This window comes from Carassius auratus, unplaced genomic scaffold, assembly GCF_003368295.1.
Source record: "Carassius auratus strain Wakin unplaced genomic scaffold, ASM336829v1 scaf_tig00027954, whole genome shotgun sequence".
Classification (NCBI taxonomy): domain Eukaryota; kingdom Metazoa; phylum Chordata; class Actinopteri; order Cypriniformes; family Cyprinidae; genus Carassius; species Carassius auratus.
Window position 1 is genome coordinate 9,884 of NW_020525644.1, and position 26,774 is coordinate 36,657.

At 35.7% G+C, this 26,774-nt stretch overlaps 1 protein-coding gene across 1 annotated transcript; it reads left to right on the forward strand.

The window, feature by feature from the left end:
- The first annotated feature begins 245 nt into the window (after positions 1-245).
- On the forward strand, positions 246-26,000 carry LOC113079411 (maestro heat-like repeat-containing protein family member 1). The gene is given in 44 exon segments (XM_026251676.1): positions 246-276; positions 1,850-1,995; positions 2,614-2,745; positions 3,198-3,360; positions 3,868-3,966; positions 4,331-4,482; positions 4,833-4,973; positions 5,231-5,323; positions 5,882-5,918; positions 5,921-5,959; positions 6,631-6,744; positions 6,862-6,935; positions 8,090-8,212; positions 8,564-8,671; positions 10,678-10,822; positions 11,304-11,347; positions 11,778-11,919; positions 12,505-12,557; positions 12,748-12,855; positions 13,352-13,471; positions 13,767-13,889; positions 14,106-14,252; positions 15,114-15,140; positions 15,795-15,917; positions 16,149-16,228; positions 16,345-16,483; positions 16,593-16,688; positions 16,774-16,878; positions 17,500-17,635; positions 17,766-17,878; positions 17,985-18,137; positions 18,660-18,814; positions 18,924-19,089; positions 19,948-20,109; positions 20,111-20,154; positions 20,240-20,377; positions 20,681-20,795; positions 21,284-21,430; positions 21,812-22,000; positions 23,484-23,633; positions 23,813-23,947; positions 24,228-24,330; positions 24,490-24,555; positions 24,870-26,000. Coding segments are annotated over 44 exon segments (4,953 nt in total). The 3' UTR covers positions 24,947-26,000.
- Positions 26,001-26,774: the final 774 nt, after the last annotated feature.

Consider the following 26,774-nt stretch of genomic DNA (forward strand, 5'->3'; position numbering starts at 1 on the left):
CTAAAAATACTAACAAATCATAAAGTTGTTGAATTAGTTATGTATGTCCAAAAAAAAAAACATTTTTAAAGAAAAACCTGCTCTTTATTGGTAGGCCTGATATTACGAAATTTGAATAATAGTGGTTAAACTGATCATTGGTTCTGATTATGTCTTATGTTGTTTGTTTATATCTGTAGAGTGGGCTCTTCTGAGGGATACTGGACCACCAGATGAATTCCTAAATCTTTGCTGCTAGCCTCATTATGGGCCTTATAGAGGAGACCGATGTAGAGCGTGAGTAACACACTTATGCCCACTATATACTTATACTCTATATACTTATACACTATATACTCACCCATAGGCTTACTTCCACATTGATTAAAAAGGTGGCTACAGCTCAACATTTGTATATTTGTCCTGTAAATTTTTCTCAATTAGTGGAACTATAATTTTAGGCAAACAGCAAATGTTCTTAAGTAGATTCAGAATGATGAATGGACAGTAATTAAGAGTTTCAACAGTAGAAAACAAAGTTACAAATGTAAACAAAATGTACAAAAATGTAATCTTTTCCTGGAGAAGTGCCCAATCTGCCCATACAAAATTTCACAATTTATGATGTCATACAGGGCCTCACTCAGAAAAAAAAAAAACATTCTGAAACTTAAACGAACCCTGAAGGAGTATATTTGCCATACAAATTCTCCATTATATGTCTTTTTTTTATTTCTTTTTTTACTTTGGTCATGTTTATTGTGATAATACAACAATGTAAATAAGTCAGAATGCATGAAATAGCGTTAGACCTCTTCAAAATGTAATTTATTCTTGTGATGGCAAAGCTGAATCTTCAGCAGCCATAACTGAAGTAAAATGTCATATGAGCCTTCATAAATTATTTTAACATGCTGATTTCTTATTATTCTGAAATTTTGAAAGCAGTTATTTTGCTGAATATTTATTATTTTTATTTTTTTTTGGAAATTGTGATATGTATATATATAAGCACCTGTTTTTCATATAAAATGGACTCCCACGTGAATCTAACAGAGTCAAGAGTTTCTTATCCCATTAGTGTCTTTCAGCACTATCCTTTAGGTTGGATTTGAAGCTAATTGCCCAATGAGTATGTTTAGGCAACTCGATTACTCAGTGCGCTGTAGGTAGATTAGAACAATCTAATCAGATTGGACTGTATGTGAAGATTAAGTGTGGTTAAAATTTCCAGATGTTGCAAAGTCTGTCTTAAGATATTCTGCATTGCAGATCTCCCCCCCGTTACGCTGTACTCTCTGTAATGTGAGTTTAGGAGCAGGAGTGAGTCATATGCATCCATCATGTCCTCAGTGCAGAGCTTGTGACCAATTAGCGCACATCTCAGGCAGAGTTAATAACACTAATCCCAATGATTAACTGGTCACTCACTCACTAAAGAGTTGTTTTTCAGTAGGCAAGAAACTGCAGTTCCAGGTGTTGAAAGAATATATTGTGTAAGAGTGTTCTATCTGGATTTACCACATGGTCTGATATATAGTATTACTAGTAAAATGATTTCAGATGAATTTGTATTTTGAGGAACAAGCACAGTGGCTGTTCTTTTGAACTTTCTAATCAACAAAGAATCCTGAAATAAATAAATATATATATATATATATATATATATATATATATATTTAAATACAAATATCAGGCAACACAACAGTTTTCAACACGGATAATAATAAGAAATATTTCTTAAGCTAATCATGTGACATTGAAGGATAAATTACATTATAAATATATATTAAAATAGAAAGTATGTACCAGTATACATATATTAGCAATTCATGTCTATCAAATTAATGTGTTTGTTTTATCCAATCAGAGGTGACCCTGGCTCTTCTGGATGCTGCCAATGACAGGGATCCAGTGGTGCAGGAACAGGTCAGGAAGTCCATCTTGACACTGGGGAACCAGCAGCCTGATAAAGTCCTGTCCATGTGCCAGGACTACCTGCTCAAACACCCCAAGGTCAGTCAAAGAGTTTCCATCTAGATATACTACCATTCAAACGTTTGGTGTTTACCATTTACATTTTTAAAATGTTTACTCCGTAAGGATGCAGTAAATTGATTATAAGCGACAATAAAGATGTGACAAAGATTTCATGTCATGTTAATATAGTCAGCACCACTGTTTTCAACATTTATAATAATAAGACATTTCTTAAGTGCTATTTGCTTTGTCATAACAGGAATAAGTCACATTTTTAAAATATATTAAAAACAGTTTCAAGTGCGTGTTCATTTTTGAGTTCAACATTTTCTTTTGAAAACACTTCCCTAAACAGAAATAAAAAGATGATAATTTAGTGCATGTTTCAAGGTGACTCATCTGTAATAAACCTTATCTGTAACTAGAGCTCGTCCTTTTATTGATTTGTATAACCTAATGTTGCAGGGCAAGCCGATTGCTCACAGACATGTTTCTGTGTTTCATGCCTCTGATTTAACTCCGGTCTGTTTTAAGAGTTGAATATGGGATATATGAGTCTGATAAATTTAGTACTGTGAGAAGCATGTCTTTCAAAGTGTATCTCTGTAGTACATGTTCATGAGTTTACTTGCCAGTCATGTTTGTCCTGTGTAGCTGGTGGTCGGGCACAGAGTGTTGATCTTGCAAACCATTGAATTGGTGGTGAAGAGCAGGATTGATGACATCAGTTACCCCAAAATCAAGAGTGTCATACAGCTGGCATCAGATGAGATGACTAAATCAAAGGTGAGACTGCTGATGTTCTCTACTGTCCTAAGATACTAATGCTTCTTATTTCTGAAGGATCATGCTTTGCCCTCACAGGAATGCATGACATTCTAAATATACAGTAAAATAGAATAGAGTTATTTTAAATTATAATAATATTTCACAATTTTACTGCTGGTGAGTGTTTGAGACCGCTTTAGAAAACATGAAAAAATCTTACCGACCCCAAATATTTAAACATATAAAAATATATATATAAAGGTCCTGTTCTGATTCTCTTGCTTTTAAATTACATTTTGGAAAATAGTTATGTGACAGTTCAATCATAAATCTGGAAAAGTTTAGTAAGACAAAGGATTACATTTATTAGTAAGTTATTTATCATTTGTGTATTTAACATACAACACAAATTATAGAATGGTGATTTTTATATTTAAACGTATTAAAAATCTTTGTCCGCTTCTGTATAGGAGGTCGTCCCAGAATGGCAGCAAGCAGCCAGTAATATTCTGGTTGCTGTGGGAAACAAATATATTAATGACATCATGGAGGAGATACTCGGCAAGTTCCAGCCTGGAGTTTTGCCTCACTTTTTTGTGGTCCAAACACTAGCCAGTCTCTCGGACTCAAATGGTAACGTATCAGAGCTCCTAAAATTAGTTATGTCTTTCTGTTCTGTATCCATACAGTTTTATTTAATGTTTGGACACTTTGGTACTTTATTATTAACTAGAAAATGATATGGAAGTTACAGTATGACCTGCAACCTTTATGTTAGATTTGCATTTGACCGTTGATCATGACAATTGTTTCTGTTCCTCATTTCACCAAACTTTGTTTAAACTGGTTTATAACATGTGAGCGTTTACATTTTTATTTTCACTTGCTATAAACTTTGTTTTAACATTACAGGTTTCAGTGGGATCAACACCAATGTTTCCCAACATATTTTGTACCTTTGTAGCCATTTTAGCAAGGCTCATGAGTCCTTTTGAGTCGGTTTACACCAGATACAGCTTAAACTGTCCTTAGGCCTTTTTTGAAAGGGAAATGACATTAATAATTAATTAAAAGGACTTTGTTTAGGTCTTGGGTGGTTAAGTTTTTGACCTGTTTTGATATTTTGACCTCTGCCCACAGTATATGGTATGGTGCCTTTTCTCAATGCTATAATGGGGACCATGCTGCCCATGCTGGGCATGACCAAACAGGACAACATGAAATGGGTCTTCTCTTCTGGTAAGCTCAGTTACAGCTCTGCGTAAGTGTTAAAATAAATCTATATATATATGTGTGTGTGTGTGTGTGTAAGATTATTTATATATATATATATGTAAGATGTAAACATTGAAAAAAAAAATATATATATATAAACATTGAAATATATTTTAATATATTTAAAAATAAATAGGATTCTTTAAAGCATAGGACGTTAAAAAAATATATATATATTTGAAATATAAAAAAAAATTACATTGTAAAATTCTTTATCTTCACCTTCTTCCCAAAAAAGTATATATTGTCTTTTACTTGTATGAAATGCTTTGATTACTGTTAAATTGTGTAGTGACGTGGCTTCTTCTCTCTTAACATTTGCTCTCAGCTCTCTGCCGCTTCAGCGAGAGCATTCTAGAATACCTGGCCAACCTGGACAAGGCTCCGGACCCCACTGTACGTAAAGACACCTTCTCTAGTGAGATATACTCAGCCTACGACGTCCTGTTTAACAGCTGGATCCAGAGCAGAGAGTCCAAGGTACACTCAATGAGAAAGAGCACACAGCCAATTACAGCTAACTCACTTTGAGACTAAAGAGGGACATGAATGTGTGCCAACTGGGTTCAATTTAGTTTTCTCTGGGATTGAGGCGGGAAAAAAACATGAGATTGTTATCTAAACCCACTACTTTCAGAGAGGTGGATTTATTTGATTTATTTTAATTGAACTACTTCCTGGTCCATGCTCATTTAAGATTAAAAAATAACTATTTCAGATTTCCTCTGCCTGGTTTGGTTATTGTCTGTTTCAGTGTTTGTGTTCATTTGCTCTAGTGTGAGCGTGGATTCAATTATGCGTTGCAATTCCTCTTGTTTGTCATTGTGCAGTTGCGTCTGACTGTTGCAGAGGCTCTTGGCTCAATGAGTCACCTGATGGCACATGATAAACTGGAAGAACAGCTTCCCAAACTACTCCTAACTATACTGGGCCTCTATAAGAAGAATTCAGAACACTACATCATCACCAAAGTAAAGCCCTCCTCAACAATTTCACTAGTACAGGAAATGTTTGGTGGAAGTTAATGGGTCAATGCAAGTTTCCATATGTTTTCCACTCTGTTTCCACATTGGTTTTGATAAAGACATGTATTTGTATCATTGTTATTGTATTATTTAAGCAGTCTGCTGTGACTTTGACGGAATCAGATCAGATTTTAGGACCAATCGATGAGAAAATCCAGTACTCTGTACTGCCTAATTTAGTCTAATTCAGTTTGTTTGTGCAGAGCTTATGTCAGGTCCTGGAGGCCTCTGTGAATATGGGCAGCAGAGTGCTGGAGACACAGACTGATGGTCTTTTACTCGCTCTGCACCAGCAGGTCAGTGTCTCTCTCGCTCGTTCTTTATGTGCACCACTTTTCATATTCATAAGTCATGATGACAAAGGGATTTTATAGACTTCTTCTAAATCTCTTTCACAACTTCTTGCAAGAACAGGTTTTAAGTTGCCTAACCACACTGTTACATTGAAAACAGCCTAGGGCCATTTAGCGGTTTACCATAACAGGAATCGTTCACAGATATTCACCTCTATGGGTTTGGAGTTTGTTTTGATTTAATAGGGTAATATTTCGAATCCTATTAGACTAGTTGTTTATTGACTAATGTTTTTATCATTTTGTATTCCTTTTTAAGTTAACAGCTTCTTGCTATTTAATTAATTTTGATCATTTTCATTTAGATTTTCATTGTGTTCATATGTTATTACTGGTTTTTCCATTGAAAAATATAATTTTCTTGTATTTTTGGACAGTTGTCAGTTACTAGAACAAATAAACATATACAATAAAGCACATTAAATAAACTTAAAATATTTTGGGGTAACAGTGTTTTAAGGTACTCATTGTTATTAGATTTATATTTACTTTTCTTTCCAGGTATGCTCACCTGTGGACTTCAGCAACCCTCCAACTGTGAAAATCACAACGAGGTCCTGCGGTGCTTCACTATCCTTGGTGGGTCTTGGTTAAACCCTGTATTTATTTATTTTTTGAAGGTGCATGCAAATGTAAACATCTGATTGAAATCTATTTTTTTGGAATAGTCATGTGGACATGAACCCAAGCAAAGGTTGCATTCTCAGTCAGCTGACTGCAGAAGCAATATCCCTGTCATGTGCTGATGGAGTTTGTGCTGAGATTAAGTTAAAGTGTCAGACCAGCAGACTTCTCCAATCAGTGAGATCATATCCTAGAGTTGTGTGCTTGGTGCTGATTTGAGGTGACACACACCAGCTGGACAGCTTTCCTCTCGCTTTTGTGTTTTGTCAAGCTGATGCAAGGAGTCCAGGAGTTGTTGTGCATTTTCAGTGTATGCATGTCAATCATAATGTTTTAATCTTGAGCGAGTGTTTCAACTGTGAAAAGATTTGCTGTTTGTTCCAGACCTGCACTAATGCATAAAAAAAATATAAATTTAGAACAATCACACCTTAAATTTATTAGAATTTTAGTTGTTTAATTTAACTTTTTTTTTTTTTTTTTTAATTACCCAGGTTTTGAACCAATTAATGTTCAACTCAGTTCCTTTGTCAAACTGTTCCACTGTCAAAGCCTTCATTAACTGAGGGTTAACTTGACAAATTGCATTCATTGAAGTTCTGTATTTGGCTGTTTTTGCCCCCCAGCCAACACGTTCCCGGACCGTCTGATGGTGTTTGTCCTCCAGAGGTTGGAGAACAGCAACGAAAGGAACAGAATGGGCTCGCTGGCTGTTCTCAGACACCTCATCAACTCATCCAGTGAGTTTTAAACATGTAATTAAATTCATGAGTGATTTCTTCCTCAGCCAGATTGTCATACCTGGCTACGAAAAGATCCGAATCTCTATTTTTAAAACTCTGCTCTGTCTGTTCAAGCCTCTATTATGGAAACCAAGAAGCTCCTGATTCTAGCCAGCATCAGGCAACCTCTGGCTGACCACAGCAATAAGGTACAGAAATACATCCTCTCAATGTGATAAGTGACAAAATATGTGTTTCATCAACTTTGGGCTCTCTTTGTCCTGCGGACCTTTACAAAATAAACTCCTTTAAAATACATTTGTCACAATATCACTATTATATTTAATTTGTCTACTAAAATTCCCAACAGTTAGTCACTGTACTTACATCGTAGGAGGATTTGACATTGGCTGTGCTTCCATCCAAAGTTGCAATTACAATATTGGATAAAATATTTGCGGTTAAAAAATGATTTCCATCTCATGAGTTCAAAAGAACAAAATCATCACTTTCTGGGAAAGTGCTGGAAAGTATCTATAGTATAAATGAAAGATGCTGCAACAGGGGAAGCCTGTGGCTCTTTTTTCCTAAATAATAAATTATGTGTGCATTTATATTCTGGGTTATATGCTTGCCTGTACTAAGTATGAATCATTAGTAAGGTGCCTACTGAATTTGCCCTTTAAATATCACTTACTTTATTACTTCTTAATGCAAACTTCGTAAAATAACTGCTGGTCAGTGGAGGAAAGCCTTGTTTTGCCCTCCATGAAAACGATGAATTCCAGTCCTTGCATACCACCGATCTGCATATTTTGCATGTTTCTCTTATTTAACACACCTGATTGAGATCATCATTAGGAGAGAGCTCCATGCATGAACTGTGCTCTGATTGACATGGTCCCTACACAGTGTTCTTTGCTCCCTACTGCCTGAGCAGGGGAAATCCGTTAAACTTTACTTCACTTTGGAACATTCATTCACAGATTTGTGCTACACCATTTGGATAAAAGCGTCTGCTAAATGCATAAATTTAATTTTATATATATATATATATATATATATATATATATATATATATATATATATATATAAATTAATATATATATTTATATATATTAATTTTTATTTTTTTTACCACAATAAATATTTGTTTTCAGTCTTTATTTTATCTTTATTTTATCATTTAAAGTCAGACAAGGGTCAAGCGATTAAAATATTTTCAAAAATGTATATTGTTTTATGTGTTTCATGTTTTTAAAAGTTATAATGTGACAATAAACCATATAAGTTATATAAATATATGTGATCTGTTTCTTTCATGTGAGATAATTGTGCTGAAATGCTCATTTTGTCTGTGCAGGTGAAGAAGAGAGTGGTGCAGGTGATCAGTGCTATGGCTCATCATGGTTACCTGGAGATAGAGGGAGGAGACCTGCTTGTCCGTTTCATCATCCAGCACTGTGCTCTACCAGACACTTACCATGTACAAACAACCATTACTGACTAACACCTCTCTTACTGCAGATCAGCAGTGTCACATGACTGTAGATCATATTTGAACTTCTCTTTGAGTTACAAATCTCCTCGCTTGATTTCTTATGCAACGAATTCCAAAATTGTCTGTACTTGATTTGTTTGAGATCTATGTAGCAAGCTTTTTTAATTTAGTTCAAAGCCCATGCTGTGTCATATGTCAATGCACTCCTCAGCTTTTAAATATTTACATTAGCTAGGGGTGATTCCCTTCTCTTAGTTAGCCTTGAACTGTTATAAGCCCTAGTTATGCTAGGTTGTGTGATCCATTATAGCTAATACATTTTCATTATTCACACAGCGAGGACAGCGACCTCCAGACCCAGAGGAAGTGACCAACGAGGCTCTGCGTAGCATGTGTGATAACACATTGCATCTTTTCACTACCACAGTGGGTCGCCTGACAGATGTGAGTATACAGACGAGTGCAAACAATTAACACCTACCTCATATTGACTCTTGAAGTCATGGTTCTTCCTTCAAAATGTGCTGTCCTCACTTTTGTTTTGCTTTATTCTGTTACTGTTGTGCAGCATTATGATTCACCATGTTTGCATGTAATTTGTCATTTTATGCCCTTATAAGCGAGCTTGGTAAATATCATAAAGCTGTTATATCTTAACTGTCAATCTTAAGGCTGCTGATCAATCTTTGATCTAATTTTCCGTCTTGGTGGGGTTCGAATGTAATAATAAAAAAAATCAACCATTTGAAAACCAATATTGATCACTCATTATTCCCTTTAAAAAATTAGCCATGGTTTTACTACAAAAAAAATCAAGAAACAATGGTTATTGCAGTTAAACCATTGTTTCCCTACACTAACCTTAGTTTAACCATGGTGTATAAAGTAATCAATCCACCAAAAAAACAGAGTTACCACACTTTTACTATAATAAAACCGTGGTTAATTAGGGAGAACATCAGTGTCTATAGTACATTCACATTTATTCATTTAGCTGACACTTTTGTTCAAAGTGACTTACAATTGCTATATATGTCAGAGGACGCCTCTGGAGTAACTAGGGGTTAAGTGTCTTGCTCAGGGACACATTGGTGTCTCACAGTGGATTCGAACCCGGGTCTCTCACACCAATGGCATGTGTCTTATCCACTGCGCTAACACCACCCTATCAGTAGTGATAGTCCTGCTGCCACTAAATCAGACACCTGCACATCTGCAATGCGTCTTATCCTACAGACAACTCAATGAATTGTGAGAGATGGCCTTTGCAGTCATTCAGCACACTCCATCATCTTCACAGCCAAAGTCAGCAGCCCCGGCCCGGCACTGCCGCTTGTAAGAGAGAGTGTCTAGAGTAATTTTAGATCCTTTTTTCCTGTGAGCTTCCCAACATCAACAGCAGGCTGTTGACAGCGATCTCTCCTCAGCAGACAGACGAAGACAGTTTATGTGCAGATGAGACCGTCTCCATTCCTTCCTCCAAAACAAATGAAAACCAGGAAAATGTCAGGAAAAGAATATACAGCCAGACTATTTTTAGATTTTCGTTGTTAACGTTGTTTTAAAGCGCAGAGTTTAGACTTTTGAGATTTATTGTGAGTATGGATTTATGTTTCGTGGGATTTATCAGGGTAGACACTGATTTGTTTTCCTTGAGGTCTTCCTTTGTTTTATTTATATATAAACTTTAGTTATAAATCATTTTAATGGCACAGAAAAGGTCCTATACATTGCCATTGAAGTAAAATTACTGAACTTTAACATACAGTAGGAGCCAGATAAAGATTTTTTTTATTCTTTTTACTTATATTATGGTTTTTATACTGTACAAACTGTATATTCTATCGCCCTACACCAACCCTACAACTAAACCTAACCCTCAAAGGAAACTTTGTGCATTTTTACTTTCTCAAAAAAACTCAACTCTGAATCTCGTTTATAAGCGTTTTGAAAAATGGGGACATGGGTTTTGTCCTCATAAGTCACCCTCTCCTTGTAATACCTGTGTCATACCCATGTCATTATACAGAGTTGTGTCCTGATAGGTCACAAAAACAAGAACACACACACACACACACACACACACACACACACACACACACCTACATAATTATTCATATTTATGTATTACCTCAAGGAAAATGTTAAACAAAAGTCCAATGTAAGCATCATAATTTTAATTGTAAAAGAGTATGTGTAGTGAAAATTTAATAAAATGGTAATAGAAATTTCATGTAAATTTACAGTAAAATACTGTTAAATGTACAGTTTTTGAGTAAAGATTCATATCATTTACATTCTTTAATTTGTATATCGCATTAGAGCTTAATGTAATAATTATGGCCTTGATGGGGAGGTATTAACCTTAATTGACCAAAACTAACTCTATGTATTTCTTTGGTTTTCTTCATATAATTATTGCATTTGAAATGATGTTGTTTCTTGTGTAGGTTCTGTGGCCTATGTTGCTTTGCTACCTGACCCCAAATCAGTACGCCAGCGCCACTACCCCCTTGTGCAAGAGTTTAATTCTGCTGGCCAATAAGAAACGAGCAGCCCAAGAAGCCAGCTTCATCATCGACTTCAATGCACAAGGTGTGGACACTCACACAGTCATGATGTCACTGATGAGCCTAGTCCCAGACTAAGAGCTTTTCCACTGTCTGACCTAAAGACACCCTGGAATCACACGTTCTGTCTTCTTGGCAGTGTGGCGAGTGCAGCAGCAGTTATTAAACCTTTATTTTCCGATGTTGGCCTGAAACTAAATTGCACTTGCCGACGTTAGTTTTTATTGCAAGTCGTTTGCTTTGCCTGTTGAGTCTGTTTCTAATTAGTTAAATGAAAAGTGGTATTTATCAAGTTAATAAAGTGTTTGGGGCAGATGGTAATTGTTTCTTATGCTGACAGTGATTACATTGAACTTTAGGACAAATAAGTCCCAGGTTCAGTGATTATTTATCCGTTAAATGTAATGCTTTTGGATCATGTGCTTCACTAATGGGTTACCTCCCTTGTCTGCCCCACGCCCCCCCACCCCCCCTTGTCTTCCCCTGTTTCTTCCTTCTTCCCACAGGCTCTAGTCTTCCCTCACAATATATCCTGATGATAAGGCTCTTGGTAAGTGTTGCATTCCTAGTGATTTTTTAATTAGGTTGTTAATTCAGTCAAAAGTGACAGCTTAAATGTTAAATATTACGTTGTACAATATATTCAAATAGAAAAGCTATTTGAAATAAAAAATAAGTGTATTTAAAAATATTACTGTTATTACTGTTTGTGAATTCTTTGTGAACATAAGAGAACATAAAGTCATACCAACACTAAACTTCTAAAAGCATAATAAACACTATATTGATTTCAAGCTAACAATATCCATTTTGTTGGGGTTTTTTTAGTCTTGATTGCTGCATTTCTTTGTCCCTTTTTTTGTTGTTGACTTTTTTCTGAAGACAGTTTCAACTCAAACAATCTTTTGAATCTTGATGTCATTCAGTCACTGCTAAATGCAGACCTTAAACATCTAAAATTAATGTCGCATTTTCCTCAGGTGAATGCAGCGTTCCCGTTTCGATGCAGGGAGCACGGTGCTCCCTCCCTGAGTCTGCTCAATGCTCTCAGCCCTAACATTCACCCTAAAGCCGAGCCTCTTTGGGAAAACGAGATTCCAAAGCTGCTCAGTCATCTTGAAGGTTTGTTCAAACATACCACAGTGATGTAGTGTACGTGTGTATTAGGTACAGCCTCATAAGGCAATCAGACCATGCTACATATTGGTCATAACATCCAGCTGCACATTTAAGTGTTTCACCATGATTGCCAAAGTGCAACCATCTCAAAACTAATTTTGGATATCAGCTCTGTCTAATCTAACCTGCTGTGATATTTTAGAGAAGTACGTTTTTCTGGCATTAGAGGTTGTTACCATATTTAGTCTAGTAACTGATACTTCACAGGTTCTCAAGACTCGCTCTGTCCCTTTTTAGTTGAAGGAGAGGTTCTTAAATCATCTGCTTTGACGAGGTTTCAGTGAAACCTCTCGTGTGTCTTCCAAAACCACCACCACCTGTCCTTGAGACTCACAAGACAACCAGATGTTACCAAGATACAGCCAAAATCATATTTAAATATGATAAATCGTATTTCACATTCTTCCAAGATAGTTACACGGCACAGCTTTAAAAAAAATATATTGGGCACCCCATTATCTTTGACTCTTTCCAGAGAGTGGTTTGAATGCATCTCTGACTGAATATTGTCCTCTGTCTTCTAACCAGAATCAACAGATGATTCTCTGGATCAAAAGAAGTGGGAAGAAAGTTTACTTCAGGTCTGTAGTAATATATACGACTTTATAAATGGGTATTGCAAAAAAGGCTTGCGTTATTAGTAATCTATAGGAATAAATTATATCTATATCTAGAAGAATAAGTAAAAGATCTTGCATTGACAAGATGCACACATCCTAATGGCCAAAGTTAATGTGACTAATCAGACATTGTTTTCTGATTGTGATGAAGCTCCTGTCTAAAACCCTGGCAGCTATTGACGACAGCCAGTGGACAGGTCAGCTTGCAGTAGAAGCCACACGATATCTTCCAACCTACAACAATGCTCTGGAGGAGAAGGTCAGTTTAGAAATCTATCTAGGAGTTTTCATTTTGTAGACCTATTTCACATAAGAAACATTCTAAGTCCTGAAGATTTAGGAATTTTATAGGAATCCCCTTTTTCCCCTCTATTTTATAAGTCTCATTATATTTTGTATTACTTTTGTTTTGTTCTTGTTATTTTGTAGGGCTTGAAAATAAAACACATAATCATCATTGTGATTGCAGCTGCTGCCAATAAGTAATCATTTCTGAAAGGACTGTGAGAGCAAATGTTTCTCTAGTATTGATGCGTTGAATGTGTAAAAGTTGATTTGGAGAAATATAAATGTGTATAAAACAGCTGTTCAAGACAATTGTTCTCAGCTTTTTTTTTTTTTATTATTGCCTACATAATAAATCTCCCATGCAGTTAGCCCAAACAGAGTATTTGAATGTACATTTTACGTCATTTCCTGGGTTCTTGCGATTAAACTGTTCTTTCTTTCTTCGTTCTTTCTTTTTTTTTTAATAGAGTTTTTTGTATAGGTGTATCGGCGTGATTCTCCAGCAGTGCTGTAATAAAGAGCTGGTCAGAAAACAGCTGCAGGAGATCCTGATCAGCACTCGACACAATGATGCAACCGAAAGAACGGTATGGCACTTATTCGATCACGTTTCAGGTGATTAAAAACATGACTTCTGGAAAATATGTTCTGCCATTTGTTAGATGACCAGTCAACCATTCTGACCCATTCCTTTACCCAAATTGAGGTCATTCTTCAACTGTCTAGTGTCAGTTATCTCAAGAGAACACGGATCACATCATTTCCAATCATAGATTGGTATATAATTGATTCAAATGTTCCACAGTTTGGATATCTGAGGTTTCTGCAGTTATTTTAAAGCCGCTAATTAGGAATAATGAACAGGCAGTAATTGTTATGCAGGGTGTTGCCATGGGAATCGGGCTGTGTGCCAGCAGTCATCTTGATGGCACTCTGGAAAAACTGGAGGAGTTTGGGAAGTCTGACGCCTTCAGGAAAGCCTCCGGGATATTTGGTCTTCTCAAAGTAGGCGAGCTTCATTGTACTTCTCACATGATGCAAATTACATTAAATTTCCCTCATTAGATTATTAAAAACGGTAACTTATAAATATGGTTTGCAATAATTGTTTTAACATAATATATATATTTTAATAATAGTCATTGCAAAATGTAACTAGTCAAAGTGGTTCATTGTACGTTTACATGTATCTTGTTGTGTGTCACTTGTCTTCTCATTAAGGATAAGAACGATGTTGATGTGGAAAAAATGAAGAGCACTCTCATTTTGTGTTATGGATATGTCGCGTTGCACGCTCCAGAAGAACAGCTCCTCACTCGCATAGACAGTGACATACTTCAAAACATCTCCAAGAACTTCAACACCAAGGTAAAACACATTGGGTTCAATTGAAAATCCATTATATTGATGGTCTACAACAGCATCTTTTTGTGGTTCAAATGTATTTGTGTGGTTCAGAAATACAGCACAATTACTGTAGTGTTAGTGAGATTCTTTTCCAAATTCTAAAGTGTTATTTATTCCACTTAAGTTAACAAAAGTAACTTCTAGCTCAAAAATATGACTCGACTTGCATTTGCGTTGGATGCTTGGTGGAGGTTTTTGGATAAACTGAAATGCTCATGCCTCTGTAGTTCTATTATTTTACCAACGCAAACAACTCATTTATTTGATCAGAATTAATACATTAATCATTTCTCATTGTTTGTTACAGCAGTGAGGCGCAAAACTGAAAAATGTGTTTAGAAATGAGGTGTTCTGCTAAACGAGTCCTCTGAAAGTCCTTGTATATTGTTGAAAAGATTCAGTTGGTTGCTTTTGACGCTGCAGTTATGACAGTTTGATCGTCTCGAGACTGAATCATACCTCATCAATAATCAGAACGTAATTGTGCAATTTGAAATAATTTCACTGTTAGGGAACCTTGTGACTCATTTTGTTTTAATGTGCTGCAGTATTATTTGAATATCAAAGTTGAGTTCATCTTGGACTTTGATGGGATTTGAGGAGAATTTCGCTTTTTTTCTCTAGCGAGTTCGCTAAACTGAGATGATATATATACAACAGATTAAAGGTGTTTATTAAATTTATATCTCAGTTTACAAACAGTATCTGAAGGGTCACATAATTCATCATTGTTATACAGTAATCCATTCTGTTGTTAAAAAAAATGTGATTATCTTTAATGTGTGTGAATTACATTGGATCATTACTTTTATTGTTGTACAGGTCCTGGGATTTAAAGTAGAGACCAAGGTACCGTGAAGGGAAGCGATCACAAGGAGCTTCTCTCACCTCTGACCTTTAAACTTTAACTCACTTTCTCTTCAGTCTTGATGCTGCAATCAAAACCTTTACTGTATAACCTTTTGAGCTTCTCAAAAAAAGTGCATACACCTCTCAGCTATCTCTTTATGACCCTGAGACGGATTTGAAAAAGCCTTTATAGGCATCCTATTTATTCTGGATCTTTTAAAAAGGTCTATTGATATATTAAGTTTTGATATGTTCAAGTTTAAACTCGCTTTACACTACAGTCGTAAGTAAAAGTAAATTGTTCTTTTGAGAAGGTCAAAAAGTGCTCACTAACCTGATAACCTTTGTTTCACTAAAGCATCACAGTGTCTAGATACTTGGTTTTCTGGCTTTTGTGGATTTTAGGTGGCTTGATTCATCAGTTCAACTCTTTTTCTATTGAATCACAATTATAGTGTCATAGATTGTCTAGATTTGATAGATTTTCTTCATTTATAGCACTGTCAAACATTGAGTTATAATGAGCATGCTGAGTACAGCTTTGACCAGGATTTGCCTGTGCTGTTTGATTGACACATGCACTGTTCCGTAGTTTGAGTGTGTGTTAACATCTCTTTCTGTGTGTGTGTATGTATGTAAATGGGCACTTCATAGGACCTGACTATGAAGCTCAGTCTTATTCATAGTGTCGGACTCATTGCCAAGGCCATCAGCCGAAGTGTTCGTAAACAGGGCTTCCTGTTCTCCCGCAAACAAGAGCTAATGGGTGTTATGATGGTGAGATGATGTATATCATTCAGTTGTTTTATACAGTATATGTATTTATGTTTTCAATGATAGAAAAAAAACAAAAAAACATTCCATTGGTTTCCATTGGCCAAAATCTCGGAGATAAATATGACATCATGTGAAGTGGTGGTGGTGGTGTTGTTGTTTTTTTGTAAATCTCAGATCACTTTCTGAATGATATGCAGACTTCTTTGACATTTGTCTTTTATTTACCTGCAGGATTTCATAAAAGCAGAACCAACGGATGTCATGCGGACTCCTGTTCGCCATCTTGTTTTGACCACATGTGCCAACCTTATGTATCCTACCATTTCCAATAATTATTTTGTTGTGCTTCTGCATTTATAGATTTTTAAAACTTAACCATTTGACCATTGTGATGCAGTGCAATTAAGTACTTGACTCAAGCCTTCAGAAACTTAGATCCTCCTTTAACGGAAAATGAAAACTTTGACTTGTTAAAAACGTGTCTTAATGGAGTTTATGGGCTTCCTACTGTGGACACTCCTGACAAGGCTAAAGATGAAGAAGTGCTGGATCCACAGCAAAGAGAGGTCAGAATAAAATATGCATGCGTTTGCACATACCTGGGAATGTGACTACTCTCTCCTGTAGGCTTTAAACATAAATACTATTTTTCACTGCAATGCTTTTTTCCCTCAGATCTTATATTCAGACACTTTTAATGCTCTTCATGAATTGTTGAGGAATGTGTTAGCCAGAGACTTGAGTCCTGATGGTCTGCAGTCTGTGTTCAAGGTAAAGGAGAAACTATAAACATTTCCTGCCAATTTGTAGTCCCTTTGTCTGAGCCACATTTATTGAGTGCTTGTGCATTTCCCAGCATATAGAGAGCTGGCTGAGCTCAGGACAAGACCATGAGCGGGAGAGAGCAGTAAAGACCACAGCAGAGCTCCTGCAGTTCTACTTGGACAACCTCAGTGTGAAGGTAAGGAACAGCATTAACTAGTGTGTGTGTGTGTGTGTGTGTGAATGTATATTACCTACACATCTGTAAGATCCTTAATGCAGTAATTAGTGATAGTTCTAATGTTGGGAAAGGTTTTGTTTAAAGGGTTGTTATAATAATTATAATTATAATTATTATTATTATTACCTTTTTTTAAGCATCTCTTAAATGCACAACATGCTCAAATATATTTCAGCAATTTTTAAAATACTTGTGCAACCAAGTTAATTAAGTGTGTGAGTGTCTTTCAGTAACACTTTATTTTAAGGTGTCCTTGTTATATGTACTTACTATTATAATTAACAATTAATTATGCACAATTACATGCAATAACCCTAAACCAAACCCTAATCCTAATGCTAACCATGTAGTTAATTCATATTACTCAGCACTTAAATGTATATGTAACATTTACTTTGAACACCTATTATTTTTTATTTTACTCTGCCCAAGCTGAAATGTTAACTAGGATCATTTATTTTGCTCTTCCTTAAAGATGTTTAATGAAGTATGTGCTTTGGGAAACAAATGTAGTATTTTTCTACTGGATCTCCAGCCCAGTGCTAATGAATCTTTTTCTTTCATTCTCTCGTCGTCTAGAATATAGTGTCATTCCATAATTTGGGAGCTCTTGTGGGGCGTCTGGGCCCACGGTGCACAGACCCAAACCCTGAGGTGCGACGGGCAGCCATAGACTGCATCTATAGACTAATGTACATACAGCTGCGCTATGAAGGTACTGATTGTTTTTATAGCACAAATCAGTTTTGTCTATAATCAGTCTGTGTCAATATGAACTTGTTTACGGTGTTATGTTATGCTGAAATGCTTAGAAAAGTATTTTGCCTCCTTCATTTACCTGACAGGCTTTTCACTGGACTACAAGGATGATTCAGTTGAGGCCCTGTTAGATGTTCGCGAGAAGCTAAGCAATCCTGACCATTCAGTCTTGTATAAAACATGCTCTGAGCTGACTAAGGTTAATTGTCCTGATGGAAAATACTGATACTTCCAAAAAACTTTTCAGATCCATCAACTGTCTTTCTGAAACTGACCCTCTCCACTCCCTGTGTCTTGTGTTTTAGATCATCAGTAAGCGTTTGCCCCAGCAGCAGTTGAGCACGCTGTTGTTTATGCTGTTTGATGGTTTGGTGGACTCCCAGTCCAACTGCTCCAGAGCATCCAGCGTGATCCTCAACACCTTGCTGAAGAACAGAGGTGCTGGCCTGCAGGATCTGGTACATTGCACTTTCATCAGATTCTGAAAAAAAAAAATATATATATATATATATATATATATATAAATATGTATTCCAGTATTCTTTGAAGAACAGTACTTAGTTGAAATAGAATCTTTTGTAACAATGTCAAACACTTTATCCTTGCTGAATAAAAGTATTAGTTTGTATATTGACTCCAAGCATCTGCAATTTATGTCATAATTCACTGATAATCTAACTCTTCAGCTGATTTGTTAATGAATCATTCATGAAGACACAATTTATTGTCAAATTGAGTAACACTTCTACAGTGACCAAAGCAAGAAGCACTAGAGTGGATTTTTAGCGAGTAAAGACTTCAATTTCAGTGTGGAGTTTAACTGCTAGTAGCTCAGAAAACTAGTTTAAAAGTAGTTTCTCCAACATTCCCCAAATCCCTTACATGTGATACAAGTGTTCTCTTCATTTTCATGTTCAATTAAATTGTAATTATTTTCTGTTTTGTGAGATTTCACTTCTTTTGTGTTGACTGTTTGTCAGGTGCCAGAGATGCTGGAGGTGTTGCACAACCGGCTGCAGGTGATTGGTGAAGAGCAGGTGAAGGTGGCCATCGGTCAGTCCGTCCTCATCCTCGCTACACAGCATCTGCAGACAGTGGTCAACACGCTCGTTGCCTACCCACTACCATACGACAGGTAATTACTGATCGTGTTGTTTATGGGCATAGCATTCATTGTCATGTGCTCAATGATGTACAAGCTTAATAATAATAATGATGTTTGTGTCATTGTATGTTTTCTCCAGCTGGAGCTGTGAGATGTGGATGGCTCTAGGAGCAGACAGCACTCTGGCCCTGCAAATCATGGAGATGATTATCGAGAAGCTGACTGTTATGGTTCCCTATGTAGATAAGAAAGAGTCTATGTTAAGACCCGGTTTGACCAAAGTTGCCACAAGTCAGCCACTGGCTGTAAGTATTAGTATCTGTAGGTTTTATATAATTCGGCTTTTGAAACCCTTAACGCTTCATCCTAACTAGGCACAATGTGTCAATTATGCAGCGTTGAATAATTTCAATGAAGGAGAAATGCTGCATGAAGCTACAAAATCTAACAAATAACCCTAGATTTAAAACAGAATGCTTAAAATGCAGCTTTGAGAAGCAGGATTTAGAGATTTTACTGTGAGCAGTGCCTAAACACATCAAAAATGGAGACTGTTTGCAAAAAGTCTTGACATGTGATTCCACTGACTCTCACAGAAAATTGTCAAATTAGTTAGGAAATGGTGTTACACTTTTTAACCTTTTTTGTTCCATTTATTTATTCAATGGCTTAATGTAAAATAAAATAAAGTAACTCAACTGTGCATAATTTTGGGCTCGGTAATTTGTTTTTGAAAGAAATCTCGGTCACACTTTATTTTAGGGTCCAATTCTCACTATTAACTAACCATTAACTATGACTTGCCTCAATTGCCCCCTTATTTGCTGCTTATTAATAGTTTATAAGATAGTTGTTAAGTTTAGGGTATTGGGTAGGATTATAGATGTCATGCATTATATGTACTTTATAAGCACTAATAAACAGCCAATATGTCAATAATAGACATGCTAATAAGCAAGTAGTTATTAGTGTGAATTGGACCCTATACTAAAGTGTTACCGAAATCTCTTATGCTCACTAAGACTACATTTATTTGATAAAAAATACATTAAAGCAGTTATATTGCACATTACAATGTTACAGTTTAAAATAACTGTTTTCTGTTTTAATATATTTTATTTCTTAATAGTAGGGATTTAGTTTTTTAATGCAATGTTTTCTAGATGACCTGTGCCCTGCGTGAGATGATGCTGAATGGCCAGTCAGCTGACGCCGTGGCGTACACGTTTCCAAAGCTCTTCAGCTCTCTGCTGGTGCGTTTGGGCTCCAGCGTGGGAGTTCAGCTACCTAAAGATCTCAACAGCAACAGCATCATTTCAGACCGCAAAAACAACCAACAAAATGAATGTGGCCAATTTTGATGTTTGCGGGTGAGTGGCGTAAATATAGGATTCAGGATTTAGATATCTCTAACAGTTTATAAGGCATCTGTGTTTCTCTTTGCTGTGTGTATAGGGTGGCAGTGGAGGCCCTGCGGATCCTGCTGGGTCGAGCTCAGCTGGATGCTGTCGTGAAACCGTTAGATCAGGAGGGAGCTTGGGACAAGATGAAGGACCCACAGCAGCACACAACAGGAGTCACTCTGCTAGCCAGGTACACACACCTGTCCTCCGTCATACCCCGGTCCTCTTGGAACTTTTCTACTTTGATAAAGGAGATCTGAATGACAGTAGAAATGTTCTTTTTTTTTTTTTTTCATATATTGTGAATGCCAGATGTCAATTTATAGTTTTTTTGAAAATGTGCATGGTCTCATGCAGTGTATTCAAGGAAATTAAGTTCTGACATATAAAAGTAAGAATTTGGAGCTAACATGCTGCTTTCTATTCCATTGTGGTAAGATTAAGTGTGATCCTCTACAATGCTACATATTGAAGAAGCTGTTCTTTCTATCAGAGCAATGGCAAAGCATGCTGGTCCAAGACTGCCTGCAATTGTGGAAAATCTGTGTCCTTCTCTCTGTAATATTTATGAGTGTCAGAGGATCACAGTCACAGCGTTCTTCTCTGAGGTGAGATCTTCTGATTTTGTTTTAGATATCTTCGTTTAGTTATCTTAGTTCAAAATCTTAGTCTTTCTTTTTCTTTTAAGTGTAATTAAGAGTGTACTTGTTTAAATTTCTCATGGTTCGATTTGCTCTAATGTTTGGGTTCAATGTGAATTCGTTTTTTTTGTTTTTTATAAATTAATCTTTAAGTTTAACAAGGATGCAATAAATTGCAAAATACTGCAAATATCATTCAGTTTTGCTTGTGTGTTTTAATATAAATACTCTCTGAGGCATTGTTAGATCAGAAATGAACCATGCAACAGCAATGTACCAAACAGTGGGTGTTTATATATATATATATATATATATATATATATATATATATATATATATATATATATATATATATATATATATATATATATAGGAGCCTTTTCACCTATTGTTTGAATGTGCACTAATAACTGTTGTAAATTAGATGTCAATATTTAATTGTTTCCTCCATCAAGCTGCTGAACCACCACGTAGTGACTGAACTGATGATTTTGGACATGTTGATGAACAACATGATGGAAAGAATTACTGACACCTGTGGTACGGTTCGCATGCTGGCGGTCCGAGGCCTGGGGAACATTGCTGTGGGTTCACCTGAAAAGGTATAGACACTCTGCTTGACATCTGAAAACACTTATTGGATGAAGAGTCTAATTGATTTTCTGGGCAGTGATTTTTGGCAACAGCGTGAGACATATGTCAGCTCGTTCATGCAGCAGTCATTAAGGACGTTTGCAGTAATTTGTCTGTATTCTGAAATGCTGCCTAACAACTGCTGTCTCAAAGCTCCCCATGTTGTTTGCTTAAAACGCCCCGCTCATGTTCTGCTCTGTTATTATTCTTTTCTTAGCAGTTTATGTCTTCTCTCTATAGTCGAGTGATGTTTTGTCATTACTCACAACAGCATTGTAACAAAAGCGGTCCGTTAAGTGTGTAATTATATGTTGCTGTATGTTCATCTCAGTGCCTTTGTTCCCATTCAGGTGAATAAATATGCAAAGGAGCTTTTAGCAGCCATGAGTTCGGGTATGGAAGAAAAGGACGATCCAGGGAAACTCATCACACTGGAGGCCATGTCTGGAATGTCCAAGATTTTGCTTTACCTGGACCAAAAGAACGTCCAACTGCTTGTGGTTTACATCTTCATGAAGATTAAACCATTTCTGGAGAATGTGAGTCTTGAGTCTTGAGACAAGACACAGAATATTTAAATAACAATTAACCCTTTGCTGGGAGCTTGACTGATCAAAACAAAAAAATAATAATTAACTTGGACTTGGACTTGAAAAATGGTGTGTATTGACATCTTTCAATTCATGTTTATTTTGTGCTATTAAACTAGTGAAGAGGAAGAGATGATCGGTTCACGTGTAGCTGAAACTGAATGTGTCATGACACATTAAAAAGCCAAAAAACTGTATTTATTGTTTGAACTTCTTTAAAAAATGACCAAATTTAAAAGCTGACAGTGTCCTCTTTGCTCTGTGATTGTATTTTTCTACTGCGTGAGAACAGATGTTTGCCGTGAGAATGCTAGGGGTGCTCCGATCACGATTGGCCGATTGTTATGCGCATCTCGTCAGTAAAGCCGGTTCTCTAATCAGCGGTTAATTCCATCAGGTCCGTGATTTCACATAGAGCAGCTGTTACTACACAGAGCCGTTGTTAATAGAGAAGATGCGCAAATCCACTTCATTTTCAGCGTTTTTTGGTGCATCTTCTCAGTTAACAACGGCTCTGTGTAGTAACAGCTGCTCTATGTGAAATCACGCACCTGATGGAATTAACTGCTGATTAGAGAACCGGCTTTACTGACGAGATGCGCATAAAGATCGGCCGATCGTGATCGGAGCACCCCTAGAGAACGCCATGGCTTGTCGGACGTAGCAACAGTAACAAAGCGGGGCGGGTCTTCACAAAGGGTCAATTGTGGAGCTAGAATTTGCACACAGTAGTATTTATGCTGCTGCTTTAAGATAACCTCAGTTTGATTACTGATAAAACAGGTTAATTTGTATCACAATTTTTTAAAAGGATAAAAAGGAAGTAACCCAGTGTTTTATTAGTAGCTAAAAGTCATGTTATGTAAAACAATTACCAAAAACATTTTACGTGTGTCCTACATTTTGGAACCCTTTATACAGCATAACGGGAGGACATAAATAATTTGATAAATAAATAATTAATTAAAAAAATATATATTTTAAAGGAAAATCTAGTTTTTCATTAATAATTTAACTCATAAATATTTATATGAATTAAAAAAAAAAAGTTGACTGCATACCAATTTTTATTTATTTATTATTATTTTTTTTTACAATTAATTTGTAAACATTTTTGTTATGTGTATTACAGCTTTGAACTGTATGTAGAGACATCCCTAATGTTAGTAATAGGGTTGCAAATATTTCAAACAAAACAAATATAATATTTTGTTTGACCTCCTGAAGCTGACAATCAACACACTAAAGGGTTAAACACCTACATTCACTGTCAATTGAGCTGTTTTAGGCCCAATTGCATTCTATTTGTAAAAATTGTCTTTTTTTTTTTTTTTTGGTAAATACAGACTATTAGAGTACAGTGTTTTGGAAAGCATGGGGTTTTTTGTTGTTGTATGGCTTTACTTAAAGATCCGTTGTTATGTTCTGTCAGGAGAACGATGAGATCCGTTGTGCTTCCATCATGCTCCTGGGGAACCTGTCGAAGTTCGGCTCGGGTGAGCCAGTCTTTAAAGATCAGATCCACAATGTTCTGGTCAGCTTGCTGTTGCATCTCAGTGATCCCAACCCTCAAGTGGTCAAGGTCAGTGTTTAGTCCACAAACACTCCTACAATGATTGATTTTCTTGTAATGTCTATAAACACTGAAAATTATAAAGATAATGCAAAAAGTAGTCTTTTAAGAGTTATTCTAATATGAGGAATATAAAGTATGACGTCTGCTTATGTGTGAGTTTAGTACGTGTCTCTTTGTTCCCCTAGGCATGCAAGTATGCCATGCGCATATGTGCTCCAGTCGTAGGTTCAGAACAGATCTCTGCCATGTTCCAGAAACATCTTCTTGAGGAGAAGGGACTGCATTATGGAGAGTTCATTAATGACCTCACCAAATACCTAGTACGGCAAGAGCCAAAGATTTCTTTATTATAAGAACACATGTAGAATATGTGTTCACAAATTCCCTTTTATAAGAATGTTATTATAACTGCTCCATCACATTTGTATGGATTTTTTTTATACTCAATGTTTTTTCTGTTTATGAAATGAATAGATGATTTTTTTAGTAGTATAATTTAGTAGTTCACCCAAAAATGAAATGCTTTTTTTTTCTCCTGAACTGTGATCTGTTTGAAAAGGCTAGAGAGAAATAAAAAGTCATTATGTGTTTTCTCCAAAGATCCAGGATTTTCCAGGCATGCTGAACTTCTACCACATCACAGTCATTCAGTTCTTCAAGAGTAACTGGGCTGAGATCAGAGCCAGTGCTGCCATGTTTATTGGTAAATATATATATATATATATATATATATATATTTTAGTCCAGTATTTAGTATTGCAAATATTTGTGCTTCACTAAATGTTTTTTTTTTTGTACATTATAAAAAAAAATGGGTATGTATGTTTTGGTTTTGTAAACGTGTGTGTGTGTGTGTGTTTAGGATTTCTGCTGGGGAACCTTCCTGATGAGCATTTCTCCCATATGAACATGGGGTCAGTGACCAAAGGTAGGTACCACAGTTCTTGAATAATACCTGCAGTCAAGAGATATATTTAAAGAAGAACAGCACATCATTGTTATGTTGCTACATTTGCTGTTTCGTGGCACCTAAGGAATTTTATTTTTGCTTCTATTTAATGGTGATATTGTCTGGTAGTCTGCAGTGTAGAATATATTGCTGTTGTAACTCTTAACACATGAATGCACTATGCATTTGTTTGGTTATAAACTATCTTGTATGTTTAATCTGTTTACTTTGATGAATGGACAAACTAAAAGACTTTCTTTTTTTTTTCTCATGTCCTTTTTTCCTCTCTTCAGGTCTGGTGATGCTGCTGCAGGATCCAGATCCTCTTGTGCGGGTGAAAGCCGCTGAAGCCATGGGTCATTTTCACTGACGTTACCTCCGCTCTATAGCCAATCAGATTAGTCTTTGATTTTTGTTGCTTTGAATAAGGAGGAAGCTTTGAATTGTTGTGTTAGAACAAGCCTTGAAAGGCTTTTATTATTGACCAAAGACTGTGCACTTATTCTGTAAGAAATGAGAAGAATAAAATGGAGAAGACATTTATTGACGTTACAGCACTTAAGTTTCACCTGTGGCGCTTTTTAATGTGAGGTATGCACCTGTAAACCCTTTACAAATCTGACTTACTAAAATTGTACACAAGTAGACTGATATTTGCTGATATTACTTGCTTGACCATTCATGTAGTGTGCTAAATGCATATCACTACTTGAAATCATTCAGTCATTAAAAAATTATTTAGGTTTTTCTTTTTTTGGTAATAAAATCAGATGTAGGGCTCACTTTAAATCCCATAATTGATCATACAGTATTGACCACCATAAACCTTCAGCAATAAATCACCCTAATAAGGATGTGCATTAGCATTAACTGCAACTGAAATCTCCTGTTCTGAAATCACAATCAAAAATGATATTTAAATAAGCATTTGTAGTGTTTTTGCTGTGAAGTCCGTGGCTCTGAATGTATCTCATGCACTAGTAGAGCAAACACAATTGTGCTTCCTTCTCGACCAAGTCATAAAAATAGACAAAAGCTGTGCCAAAACATAGATTTTTAAAGAATAAAATGTAGTAGAGTAGATGATAAAAGATTTCTGACAAGGTTCATACTCATTTTGTGAAGTGTCTGTGTAGCTGAAACACCAGTGCTGGCCCTGTCTATGGCACTTGTCTTGTTCCGTTTTGTAAATTGTATGTTAATTCACAAGTGTGGCCACTGTTTCAGAGTTTGAGCATGAAGATTGTTGAGATTTAGTCAATTAAAGACTTTTTTTTTTCTTTTTTAATCATCTTAATAAACAGGACAAAAGTGATGATGGTTTGGTAAATCAGCTGCCTTTATATATGCGGTAGCTACTGTACTGTGTCCTGTACAGTAGAAGTGGTTAAACATACTATATAGGAATAAATCACAATCATGAATTCTGATTCTCTATGAGATATTATGTAAACACATAGTCATCAATTAAAACAGTTCATGAAGTGGGTCTATTTCAGTGTAAAGGACCTAATAATGTCTTCATTCTTCCAGCTTATTAATATTTAATGACTCTTGGCATTAAAGAATTAAGGAACAAAACCTTTGTAAACTGCATTGGTGTGACTTTTAGTGAGAAATAGTAAAATATTAAATCTTTGTCTTAGAATATACACTACTGTTCAAAGGTTTGGGGTCATCAAGTATCAGCTTTATTTATTTAAAAAAAAAATAATGAACACTTATTCAACAGGGATGTATTCAATCTATCAAAAGTGTCAAAAATGTTTATAATGTTACTTATAGATTTGTATTTCAAATCATTGTTGTTATTTTGAACTAACGTTTCATAAAAAATCCTTATCCATATAACATATATATATATATATATATATATATATATATATATATATATATATATATATATATATATATATATATATATATATATATATATATATATATATATATATATATATATATATATATATATATATATATGTATATATAAAATGGTTTCCACAATAGTAATAATAGTAAGCAGCACAACTGTTTTCAACATTGACAATGAAGACTAGAGTAATGAAAATAATTTTATTGCAATAGAAAATAGTAAAGTGCAGCGTCACTTATCTTATCAAAAACATTAACAAATCTTATTGACCCCAAAATTTTGAATGGTATATGCAATTTATAAATTTAATTGCAGAAAATAGATT